Here is a 12349-nt window from a genome sequence, read left to right as displayed (position 1 = left end):
CCCCCGGCTGTACCACCACCACAACGCACCATGTCGATGATCTGGGACAAGGTCACCTCCAAGGTCACATTCAGAGTCTGGTCAGTGTCTGCCACAGGTCTCAGGGCACTTGTATAGTTTGCAAAGAGGTCACGGAACAGCTTGTGAGCCAGCCTGCCCTCGGCTCCCGAGCACTCTGGAGGATCAGCGAGAAGGGTTGTCCATCCGGGACCCTCGTCCACCAGCCTCTGGTCACAGCCTCCAGCCAGGGCTGGGGCTTTGTCCCCTGCTCCACACCTCTCAGTCTTGCGGATGTCCTCCTGATACCTGCTCTCCCTCACTCTAGCTATGACTCTACTCCCTGGCCTGCCTCCAGGGACCGATGGAATAAAGGCCACAGAGTGATTTGGTACTATCTTCTGGAACAAAACTGACACATTTCTTCCCCACCCTTCCCAAGGACCTGGATTCTGCCTGCCCTGCCCCTAATGCTGGAGGGACCCAATAGGCTATAGGAGTCCAAACTTTCACCCAGGTAATCGGAATCCCATTACTTTCCATCTGTACTTTGGTTGGTTTCTTCAAAGCTTCTGATACTATAGTGCTGGGTGTCATGACTCATGCCTGTAATGCCAGCACTTTGGGAGGCTTGAAGCGGGAGGATCATTTGAGCCCAGGAGTTTTGGACCAGCCTAGGCAAGACCCTGTCTCTACAAAAAAATTTAAAAATTCGCCAGATGTGGTGGTGCGTGGCTGTAGTCCCAGCTACTTGGGAGGTTGAGGCAGGAGGATCGCTTGAGCCCAGGAATTTGAGGCTGTGGCAAGCCATGATAGTGCCACGGCACTCCAGTCTGTGTGAGAAGAGCAAGACCCTGACTAAAAAAAAAAAAAAAAAAAAAAAAAATCTTCTGATGCTTTTGGACATTCCATCCTCTGAAAACACTCTTCCGAGCCTTTCCTGACACATTTTCCCCAATCCCTGACTTAAATTGTCCCTCAGAATCCTGTCCTTGAGTCTTTTCTTTTTCTCCCTCTTTTTTTTTTTGAGTTGGAGTCTCACTCTGTCGCCCAGACTGGAGTGCAGTGGCAGCTCCTGGCCACCGCAGCCTCGACCTGCTGGGTTCTGGTGATCCTTCCGCCTCAGCCTCCCAAGAAGATGGAACTACAGGCACGCACTACCACGCCTGGCTAATTTTTGATTTATTGTAGAGGTGAGGTCTCGCCAAGTTGCCCAGGCAGGTCTCAAACCCGCGGGCTCAGGCAATCCACTCACCTCAGCCTCCCAAAGCATGGGATTACAGGCTGAACCACAGAGCCCGGCTCTCTTCTTTCTCTTAAGCCCAGATTTTTCTCCTGAACTCCAGACCCATACATACGTATGGCAATCCACTCCTGAATTTCCTACAGGCACTTTGTAGGTCCAGAATATGACCCCACTTCCTCCCCTCATGCCCTCATGCTCTGAAACCTGTTTCTTATCCTGTATTCCCTCCCTCGGCAATCAGCATCCCTTGTGACCCCAGCCAGAAATCTGGGAATTATCCTTCCCTTTTCCCTCATCCTCCACGCCCCCCTGCAATCCAACCAATATCCAAATCCTGTCAGATCTTTCAACTGCTCCAAATTTTGGTCATCTCCTCTTGAATCCATCCTCTCCCCTTTGGGTCAGGCCCATCCTCCTCACTCCCCACCTCCCCTCCACATTTCAGTAGATCAAACTTTTAAACAGGTGCCTCTGACCAGGCTCCCTGTTGACTCCCCACCAGCCGCAGGATAAAGCATTGGCCTGGCCTTCAGGCCCTTCATGATCTCGCCCCTCTTTTCCAGCCCTAGCTCCAGAAGCTCATCGCCCCCTCCCCCGCCCCCACTGCATCCTCCCCACCAAGCAAGCCTTCTCCCACTCTCTTCAGCACCCCTTTCCTCCACACTCCCTGAATAGAGAGCTGGTTCTCAGCACTTGTGCTGAAGAGAAAGTTAAGAGCGACTTTGTCGAAAGAGACATGGGTGGGGGAGCAGCAACACCAGGAGAGGCCAGAACTGGTTTACTGAGCTTCATACCTGGAGGCAGGAGAAACAGGAACAGAAGGCTCAGGCTGAGGAAGTGGCTCCGGGGCCCCATGGCTCTGCCACAGCAAGTGGCATAGGGGTGGGGCAGGTCTCCAGGTGTGAGGCCTCCTGGCCAGAACTAGGGCAAAATTAGGCCCAGTAGGCAAGGATGGTGTGGACAGTACCTGGAATTCACAAGGAAGACTGAGATCTCCGGTGGGTCCAAATAATCCCCAGGAAGCCCTCTAACCCTCCCAGTTATCTGACCCTCATTACTATGGCCTTTGCTGCTTGTCCCTTGGCGTATGCTGTTTCTCCTCTGCTGGTCCTTGCCTCTTCTGGCCTTTCCTTCTGCCCTTTTCTATGTCCCCCCACCCCATCTTTCACTCTCTCTTGTCTCTCCCTGTAACTCTTGGCCTCTCAGCCTCCCTGACTCTGATCTTCTTGTCTGCCTCTTTCTACCCTCTCCCCTTCTTCTACTTGTATCTCACCTCCCCTTCCTTCCTTTCTCACACCTGGACTCTAAGTGAGCCTGCCGCTCCCTGAGCAAAATAAGGGGCAGGGACTTGTCAGCCCTGAGGAGTCTGAAACACAGGACAGCAGCCCCCCCCCCGGCCAGGACACCTGTGCCCATGGGAACTGAAACCGACACCTCAGGTTCCTGGAACCTGAATTATTCAAACTCTGTAAAGCAGCACCAGGTTCAGCACAAGCCCATCCTGGGAGGTTGGAGAGCACAGGTGTGCTGGGGTCAGGATCTGCAGAAGACTACAGCAAGGGGCAAGGGCCAGTGGACAGGTAACTGTGCTCCCTGCTCTGCCATCATTGCCTGCATCCCAGAGGCTCCCTTTAGACCTGCAGCTCTCCTCCTGGTGAGGGACGGAACACATTATGCCAGGAGCTTTGTGCCAAGCAAGCCCTCCCTCCTGGTGGGAGTGGTGCTGAGCCTCAAGCTGCCCCACAGAGCAGGAGATGCTGCCCAAACACTGTGGGCAGTATGGGGTAATGGGGAAAGCATAGGTGTTAGAGTTTCATTCGTCTCTGTCTTATGAGTTGTTTGACCTGAGTAAGCTATTGAAACTCTGAGTTTTTGTTTCTTGGTCTGGATAATGAGATGAACAGTACTCATCTGAAGTTGTAAGGCTTAAATGAGATAACCTGATCGTGCAAGGGAATTTCTAGCATGGTGCCAAAGGTCCAGTAGGCAATCGGCAGTATTTACAAGATAGACCCAGTGAGTTGGTCAGGATATCCTCAAGAATCCACATTTAGACTTATAGGTATTTATCATACCCTAAGCTTTTTATTTTTTTGTCCAAGTTGGCCAGTTGCCTGACCAACTGCTACACATACTTTCCTGGCATTAGCACTCATAGCTATGGTTTCAGGAATTGTGGATACGCCAGTGATTCCCTGCTTTCTCCAGCCCAGTCTCCTCTCCTGGTGCTGGACACAACCACTTTCTCAGCTTCTCCCTCTGGATGAAGCTCCCTCAGCATTTCACATCATTTCAAAATGACAACTCACAAAATCTGATATGCGTTCATGCTAAAAACTCTAAGCTAACTAGGAATAGAGGAGAATGTTTGCAACTTGTCAAAGTACTTAACAATGACAAAAAAAAAAAACCCTCTAAGCTAACATTATACTTATTGGTGAGAAACTGGAAGATTTCTCTTAAGATCAGAACAAGGAAAGGATGTATCTGATCATCTCTCCTGTTCAACATCATATTGAAGTTCTAGTTAGTTCAACAAGACAAGAAAAGGAGACAAAAGGTATGCAGACTGGGAAGGAATAAAACTGTCTTTGTTTGCAAATAATGACTGTTTATGTAGAAAATACCAAATAATAATGAAACTTCTAGAACTAATAAAGGATAATAGCAAGACTTCAGGATACAAAGTTAATATATGAGTCATTTGCTTTCATATATGCCAGCAATGAACAATTAGGATTTTATTTATTTTGAGTTGGAATCTCACTCTGTCACCCAGGCTGGAGTGCAGTGGCACACTCACGGTCACTCCAGCATCCACCTGCTAGGCTCCAGCGATCCTTCCGCCTCAGTCTTCAAATTAGCTGGAACTACAGGTGGGTGCTACTGCACCCGGCTAATTTTTTTAGTTATTGTAGAGACAAGGTTTTGTCAAGTTGCCCAGGCTGGTCTCAAACCTGTGGGCTCATGCAATCCACTCCCCTTGGCCTCCCAAAGTGCTGGCATTACAGGCTGAGCCACTGGGCCTGGCCACAATTAGAATTTTAAGTAAAAACACAACGGCCACTCAAATTAGCACCAAAAAAACAAAACAAAACAAAAAAACACACACACACACAAACAAAAAACTACTTAGGAATAAATCTAACAAAATATATACAAGACCTATATAAGGAAAACAGTAAAATTCTGATGAATTTTTTTGTGTGTTGGAGTCTCACTCTGTTGCCCAGGCTGGAGTGCAGTGGCACGTTCACAGCCGCCGCAGCCTCGACCTGCTGGGCTCAGGCGATTCTTCCACCTTAGCCTTCCAAGTAGCTGGAACTACAGGCATGTGCCGCCATGCCCAGCTAAATTTTTTTTGATTTATTGTAGAAACGAGATCTCACCAAGTTGCCCAGGCTGGTCTCAAATCCCTGGGCTCAGGCAACCTCCTCACCTCTTGCCTCGGCCTCCCAAAGTACTGGGATTATAGGCTCAAGCCACCATGCCCGGCCCAAAAAGAAAATTTTAAAAAGAACTAAATAGAGATTAAATGTTCATGAATGGAAGAAAATTTTAAAAAGAACTAAATAGAGATTAAATGTTCATGAATGGAAGACCCAATGTTGTTAACGTGTCAGTTCTTTCAAACTTGATATATAGAATCTATCGATGCATTTTTTTTTTTTTTGAGTCGGAGTCTCACTCTGTCGCCCAGACTGGAGTGCAGTGGCCGTTCCCGGCCACCGCAGCCTCGCCTGCTGGGCTCTGGCAATCCTTCCGCTTCAGCCTTTCGAGGAGCCGGAATTACAGGCGCGCGCTACCACGCCCGGCTAATTTTTGATTTATTGTAAAGATGAGGTCTTGCCTGCCCAGGCGGGTCTCGAACCCGCGAGCTCAGGCAATCCACTCACCTCAGCCTCCCAAAGGCACGGGATTACAGGCTGAGCCACCGAGCCCGGCTCTATCGATGCATTCTTCATGAAAGTCACAGCAAGTTATTTTATTCAACAAACTAATTCTCAAGTTTATATGGAAAAGCAAAAGACCCAGACTAGCCAACACAACACTCAAGAAGTAGGACAAAGTTGGAGGACTGACAGTACCTAACTTCAAGACTAAACTATAAAGCTACATCAGTGAAGACAATGTGGTATTGGCAAAAGAACAGACATGCAGATGAATGGAATTGAATAGAAAGCCCAGATACAGAGCAACACAAATATAGTCAACTGGTCTCTGACAAAGGAGCAAAGGCAATTCAGTGGAGAAAGACTAGTCTTTTCAAAAACAATGTTGGGGCTGGGTGCAGTGGCCATGCCAGTAATTCCAGCCCTCTGGGAGGCTGAGTGGGAGGACTCCTTGAGCCCAGAAGTTCGAGACCAGTCTAGAAAACATAGCGAGACCTCGTCTCCACAAAAAAAATTTAAAAAAATTAGCCAGGTATGGTGATGTGCACTGGTAGTCCCAGCTACTTGGGGAACTGAGGCAGAAGGATTGCCTTACCCCAGAAGGGCGAGGCTGTGGTGAGCTGTGATCATACCACTATACTCCAGCCTAGGTGACAGAGTGATACCCCAACTCAAAAAAAAAGTAAATGAGGCTGGGTACAGTGGCTTATGCCTGTAATCCCAGTGCTTTGGGAGGTTGAGGTAGGAGGATCGCTTGAGCCCAGGGGGTAGAGTTTATAGTGAGCTATGATTACACCACTAGACTTCAGCCTGGGTGAGAGTGAGAACTTGTTGCTAAGAAAAAATTAAGCTGGATGTGGTAGCTCATGCCTGTAATCCCAATGCTTTGGGAGGCCAGAAGTTTGAGACCAGCGTGGGCAACATAGTGAGATCTCGTCTGTACAAAAAATAACTAGCTGGGTATGGTGGTACACACCTTTAGTCCCACCTACTCAGGAGGCGAAGGCAGAAGGATCATCCGAGCCAAGGAATTTGAGGTTGCAGTGAGCCACTGCACTCCAACGTGGGTGACAGAGTGAGATTCTGTCTCTAAATAATATTAATGATGATAATAACTTTTAAAAAAGTAAATGGCATAAACACCAATTAAGGGACAGACTGAAAAAGTACTATTAGGAGAATGAAAAGACAAGCTAGAGATTGGGAGAAAATATTTGGAATTCATAAACAAAGAACTCATATCAAGAATATATACAGAATTCTCAAAACTCAACTATAATAAAAACAAATTTTAAAATGAGCAAAAAAAAAAATTAAAACAGAAACCACACACACACACAGAGAGAGAGAGAGAGAGAGAATATGAGAATCAGCAAAGGACTTGGACACTCCACCAAAGACACAAGGATGGCAAATTAACACATGCAAAGATGGTCAACATAATCAGATATTAGGCAACTCAAAATAAAACTACTATGAGATACTACTACAACAGTTACTAGAATGGCTAAAATAAAAAATACTAACAATACTAAGTGCTGGAGAGGTTGTGAAGTTACTGGAACTTTCATACATGGGGTAGTGGGAATGGAAATGGAACACGGCTTGCCAGTTTCTTGATTTGTTACACCTGCACTTAATGTATGACCCAGGAATTGCAAGCCTTAGAGAAGTGAGAACTTTTATGGTCACACAAATACCTGCACGTGAATGTTTAAAACAGCTCTATTCCTAAACTGCCAAAACCGTTAAAGTCAAAATGTCCTTCAGTGGGTGAATAAACAAATTGGTTTACCTGTACAATAAAATACTATTTGGCCATGAAAAGTAATGAAGTACTGATACCTGGTACAAGATGGATGAACCTTGAAAACACTGCTAAGTGAAAGCAGCCCATCATGAAAGACTACTTATTTTAAAATTCCACTCATGCTACATTATGTAAAAACAAAACTATATTGATGATGAACAGGTTGCCAGAGGTTAGGGACAGGGAAAGGGTGTGACTAAAGAAATAAGAGGGAGGCTCGATTTTGGACACATTAGAACTTTGGGCCCGCCGGGATGGCCAGCGTAAAAAAGTGCCACTTCCTATTAAAAAAAAAAAAAAAAAAAAGAGCCGGGCTCGGTGGCTCAGCCTGTAATCCTGCGCCTTTGGGAGGCTGAGGTGAGTGGACTGCCTGAGCCCGCGGGTTCGTGACCAGCCTGGACAATGTGGTGAAAACTCATCTCTACAATACATAAAAAAGTAGCCAGGCATGGTAGCGTGTGCTTGTAGTTCTGGCTACTTGGAGGGCTGAGGCAGAAGGATCGCCAGCACCCAGAAGGTTGATGATGGGTTGACGCTGGGGTGTCCGTGAGTATGCCATAGCACTCCCGGCTGGGCGACAGAGACTCCAGCTCAATACACACACACACACACACACATCATAGAAACAAACAAAAGGTAATTTTTCCATGTAATTTTAAAAATGAAAATTAATTTGTACATAACTAATATAATGTAGGTTTATTTTACTTGCTATGGGAGGAAGATAAGACTTAACAGTGGGTGGTAGTTGGTGGAGGAATAGGTGTGAAGGTCAAAGATGCTTTATTCTTTCTGCACCATGTTCTTTAGTAATTTTTAAAATATTTTGGGGGTGTAAGGCTATCTAACACTCAAAGTACAGTTAAAAATGTCTTGTCAGCCAGGCACAATGGCTCACGCCTGTAATCCCAGCACTGTGGGAAGCTGAGACAGGATTCCTTGAGGTCAGTAGTTTGACACCAGCCTGGGGAACATAGCAAGACCCTGTCTCTATTAAAAAATGTAAAAGGCCGGGTGTGGTGGCTCAAGCCTGTAATCACAGCACTTTGGGAGGCCAAGGTGAGAGAATTGACTGAGCCCAGGGGTTCGAGACCAGACTGAACAACGTGGTGAGATCTTGTTTCTACAATAAATCAAAAAATTAGCCAGGTATGGTAGTGCGCGCACCTGTAGTTCCAGCTACTTGGAAGGCTGAGGCAGAAGGATCACCAGGGCCCAGCAGGTCAAAGCTGCGGTGGCCGTGAGCGTGCCACTGCACTCCAGCCTGGGCAACAGAGTGAGACTCCAACTCAAAAAAAAAAAAAAAAAGATGAGCATGCACAACTCCAGTAAAATTGATTAATAAGTTTAAGAGTTGGTTATCTGAATAACGACAAAAATATCTGGAACAATTTTCTGGAAATACAAATTAACAAAACAGTTAAATAGTAAAATATCTAAAAAGAGCAGCTGCTCTGCAGACTTGGTTCAGCTATTCCAACAGTTAATTCTCCAGACCTCTGTTAACTTTGATCTTGGCATTATTCTGAGGTTCTGTTGAGAAAATAAGTTATTTGGATTTTGTAAGGCGGTTGTGGATTCCATAGCTCTGTTGTATCTTGAGAAAACTGGTTCCTGTTTAATATTTTTGAGAAATTAAAACTTTTTCTTTTTATTACAGTGGGATTTAGGGATGCAGAAGAGATTGTTCAGCCTTACCTTGAACTGGAGGTCTGTTCTCCATTATGTAACACAGCTTCCAAGATAAACATTTGATTTAGAGCCTTTTTAAATATAAAGGAAATAATACTTACCTTAAGAGGAAATACTAGCCAGATTCACAATTCTCAACACTACTAAAGGCCAAACATTTCTATAGCACACTTACTTTTTGAAAAATTCCAGCTGGGCTCAGTGGCTCAGCCTGTAATTCCACGCTTTGGGAGGCCGAGGTGAGTGGATTGCCTGAGCCCGCAGGCCTATAGTTCCAGCTACTTGGAAGGCTGAGGCGGGATCGCCGGAGCCCAGTGGGTCGAGGTTGCCGTGGCCAGGAGCATGCTACTGCACTCCAGTCCAGGAGCATGCTACTGCACTCCAGTCCAGAGTGAGACTCCGACTCAAAAAAAAATAAATAAAAATAAAAATTCCTCTAGTGAGGAAGCAGGTCAGTAATTCTTTGCTAGAAGCCCAACAAAGCTCTGTGACCCAGGTTCACACAGCGAGTTAGTCATGGAGGGGAGGATTCCCAGCTGAGTAACACTTGTCCTCGGGCTCGAGCCAGATGGAAGTGCCAGCCACCGAGAAGACCCACTCTGCTTTCTTCTACCCAGATTCCTCCATGTCCCAGAAGCCTTTGGACCAATCCTACTTGGGATTGGCTCACATCTTCAGTTTGACAAATCAAGATAATATCTGAATAGTACTCATGTTGCTCATTTGATCCTTCTCAAAAACAACCCTGTATGAAGTAACAACATCAGGGGTCATTATCTCCTTTACACAATTTGACAAATCAAGATAATATCTGAATAGTACTCATGTTGCTCATTTGATCCTTCTCAAAAACAACCCTGTATGAAGTAACAACATCAGGGGTCATTATCTCCTTTACACAAAGGAACTTTTTTTTTTTTTTTTTTTTGAGTAGGAGTCTCATTCTATTGCCCAGGCATGCTCACAGTCACTGTAGCCTTGGCCTGCTGGGCTCAGGCAATCCTTCCACCTCAGCCTTCCAAGCTGGAACTATAGGTACATGCCACCACGCCAGGCTAATTTTTTGATTTAACGTAGAGACGATGTCTCACCAAGTTGCCCAGGCTGGTCTCGAACCCCTAGGCTCAGGCAATCTTCTTGCCTTGGCCTCCCAAAGTGCTGGGATTACAGGCGTGAGCCCATCATACCTGGCTTACACAAAGGAATTTGAATTGAGAAAGGTGAAATGTCGCCTAAGGTTTAAAAACAAAACAAGGAGAGTACAAGAGCAAGGGGGCTTTGAATGGTATTCTACCAGGCAGTTCGAGACCTCAACTGGGAATCCATATAAATATATGTATAGTCAATTCCCTTGTCCCTAAATGGGCCTTTATACATTTAGCCCTGGGGTTAGTCTGTATCTTCCTTTAGCACCAAATTGCTTTCTCTTTAACTAATGGCCTGTCTCCACTTAGACAGCAAATTCTAAACAGACAGGTTAAATCAAAAGAGACCACCATAAAGATCCTCAGGGCAAGAAGGCTAAAAAATAAATAGGAAAAGCCAATACAAGGAATGCTATAAACATTTTATTTTATTTTTTTAAGAAAGTAGCTTCAGAAAAAGAGGAAAATAATCTAGGTCATTTATTTATATATATATATTTTAATAAAAACCTTTACATAATCTTCATGCATAAAGACCCAGGGGTGGCCATGGTGCCTGTGACAGCCCTAACACCAGCTCTCAGGCCATTTCCTGGGACTCCCTACAGCTGGCAGCAGTGCAGCAAAGGTTCTCTGACTGCTCCTAAAGCTCAGCTCCTTGCCTGCCTCAGTAATGGTTTTACCTTCTGGGAGGATAGATGAAAGGTGAGAAATGCCTTGGGAATAATATGGAACAAAAAGGGCTACCCAACCTACCATTTTTTATCTAAACCCTCAGGCAAATCCAGACAGAGTTCTAAATAACATGACAAAACCAGGAAAGGTATGGTGCTCATGAAACAAAACAAGCCTTGAAGACTGACCCCTTCATGGCAGGCATTCACTTCTACTCTAAATGTGCTGGAAAGACCTTGTTGTTTCCTAACTCAGTCCAACCCTCTTTTGACTCCTAAACTCAATATTAACTAACAATCTACTTCAGGGAGAGGTTTCCTCCTCCTTCTGTGGATAGTTTATCTGCTACGGAAGGACATTCCTGGATCAACACATTTGTCCCATCACCTGTCTCATTCCTCCTAAAGAGTCCTAGTACAAAAGAGCTGGGGTAGGAGTAGGGCAGGTTGGCCTGGAGCGTCACAAGAGCCAGAATGGCTGGGTGTAGAAAAGGATTCCTGGTTCCTTTGAGGAGTCTGCCAAAGAATCTTTACTGACAATTTTTAAAGAGGGGAAAAAAAAATCTAATGGTCTTGAAGATGGTAAAAGGAGTGCATCTCCTTTTTTGGGTTCTAGAAGCCCTTATGCTATGTTCAGTATTAACAAAAGCCCTGAACAAATAGGGGATGCTGCTTGTGGCAGCAGGAAGGGGGACGAGGGGGTGGATTCTATAGCCAACCCAGAATGGCAAACAGGGCCAATAAAAACAAGGCAGGGACCTTTGTGGTGAGTGTGAATGGGCATGTGAGTGTGATGCGAGGAGCCTGGGGCTCATTGGCTCCCAACAGTCAGTTCTCGCAGATAGGACTGTGTGAGGCTGCGCAGCTCCTCCAAGGCGTAATCCTCAGGCATGGGAAGCCGGCCAACGTGGGGAGCCAACAGGCGCCAAGGGACTCGCTGAGGGTCTGGCGTTGAGTCGGAGGTTGCCTCGGGAGCATGCTGTAGACTCAGTACCACCCGCAGTAGGTTGGCTACACGTTTGGCCATGTCTAGAGAGAGAAAGTGAAGTGAGCACTGAGGATGGGGGTTGGGGAAGGGTGGACACTCAGGGTGGGATATAATAATCATAAAGACAGGAAGCAAGCAGGTAGGAAGAGGGGAGAGGCTAGAAGATTACCTGATTGAGCTAGGCGATCCTTGGCATTGTAACATTGGATCTGCTCTACCCGGTTGCACAGTGAAGACACTTTGGCATGTAACTGCTCCAGCTCATAACCTGAGCAATCCACCTATGAAGCAGAGAAGCCAATGATTCCAGGAGCTCTCATCACATCAATCCCACCCACAGACTATATAAAACATGAGATAGCAGTGAGGTGAGGAAGGGGAAAGTGCAAGAAGCATGCTACCTCTGTCTAGACAAGTTGCTAAGTTTGAGAGAGGGCCTACTAAGTCATATTTGAGACAAATATGGTAAGATGCTACTGGAAAGTATTCATAGTGTAAGTAATGGATAAAAATATAGGTTTTGTTTTGTTGTGTTTTGAATCAGGTCTCACTCTGTTGCCCAGGCTGGAGTGTGGTGGCACTCTAACAAAACAAAACAAAATCGGTATTTTCATCCATTACTTACACTACAAATAACTTTCCAGTAGCATTTTATCGTATTTGTCTCAAATATGACTCTTAGTAGGCCCTCTCTCAAAACCCCAAGGCACTCTTTTAGCAGTAATACACAAAGGGAAGGTAACATAGTATCTAGAGCTTTGGATTGGGCAAGTGTTGAGATCATAATTCATGAACCATATAACCAGCAAGCTTTAACATGGCACCAAAAAATCCACATAAATCTGGGATCAGAGAGATGGCATGACTTCTCTTTTTTTTTTTTTTTTGAGTTGGAGTCTCACTC

General features: G+C 45.7%; 2 protein-coding genes across 2 annotated transcripts in view; both read right to left on the bottom strand.

Moving 5' to 3' along the window:
• The window catches only part of CHRNA10 (cholinergic receptor nicotinic alpha 10 subunit), a 7696-nt gene extending 5598 nt beyond the window's left edge, over positions 1–2098 (bottom strand). Inside the window, exons 1-2 of the mRNA XM_021719104.1 lie at positions 2038–2098; positions 30–175 (exon numbers count right to left, since the gene is read on the bottom strand). Of these exons, the coding sequence (XP_021574779.1) occupies positions 30–175; positions 2038–2098 (207 nt within the window). The remainder of the gene's footprint in view (positions 1–29; positions 176–2037) is intronic.
• Positions 2099–10184: 8086 nt separating this feature from the next.
• The window catches only part of LOC103273713 (nuclear pore complex protein Nup98-Nup96-like), a gene marked incomplete at its 5' end in the record, with an annotated part of 12052 nt that continues 9887 nt past the window's right edge, over positions 10185–12349 (bottom strand). The window contains 2 exons of the mRNA XM_008071157.1: positions 10185–11486; positions 11615–11726. Of these exons, the coding sequence (XP_008069348.1) occupies positions 11269–11486; positions 11615–11726 (330 nt within the window). The remainder of the gene's footprint in view (positions 11487–11614; positions 11727–12349) is intronic.

This window comes from Carlito syrichta, unplaced genomic scaffold (assembly GCF_000164805.1).
Source record: "Carlito syrichta isolate Samal-C Ts95f unplaced genomic scaffold, Tarsius_syrichta-2.0.1 Scaffold314132, whole genome shotgun sequence".
NCBI lineage: Eukaryota > Metazoa > Chordata > Mammalia > Primates > Tarsiidae > Carlito > Carlito syrichta.
The sequence above is the reverse complement of the archived record's forward strand: the minus strand, read 5'-3'. Positions and strand labels throughout refer to the sequence as shown.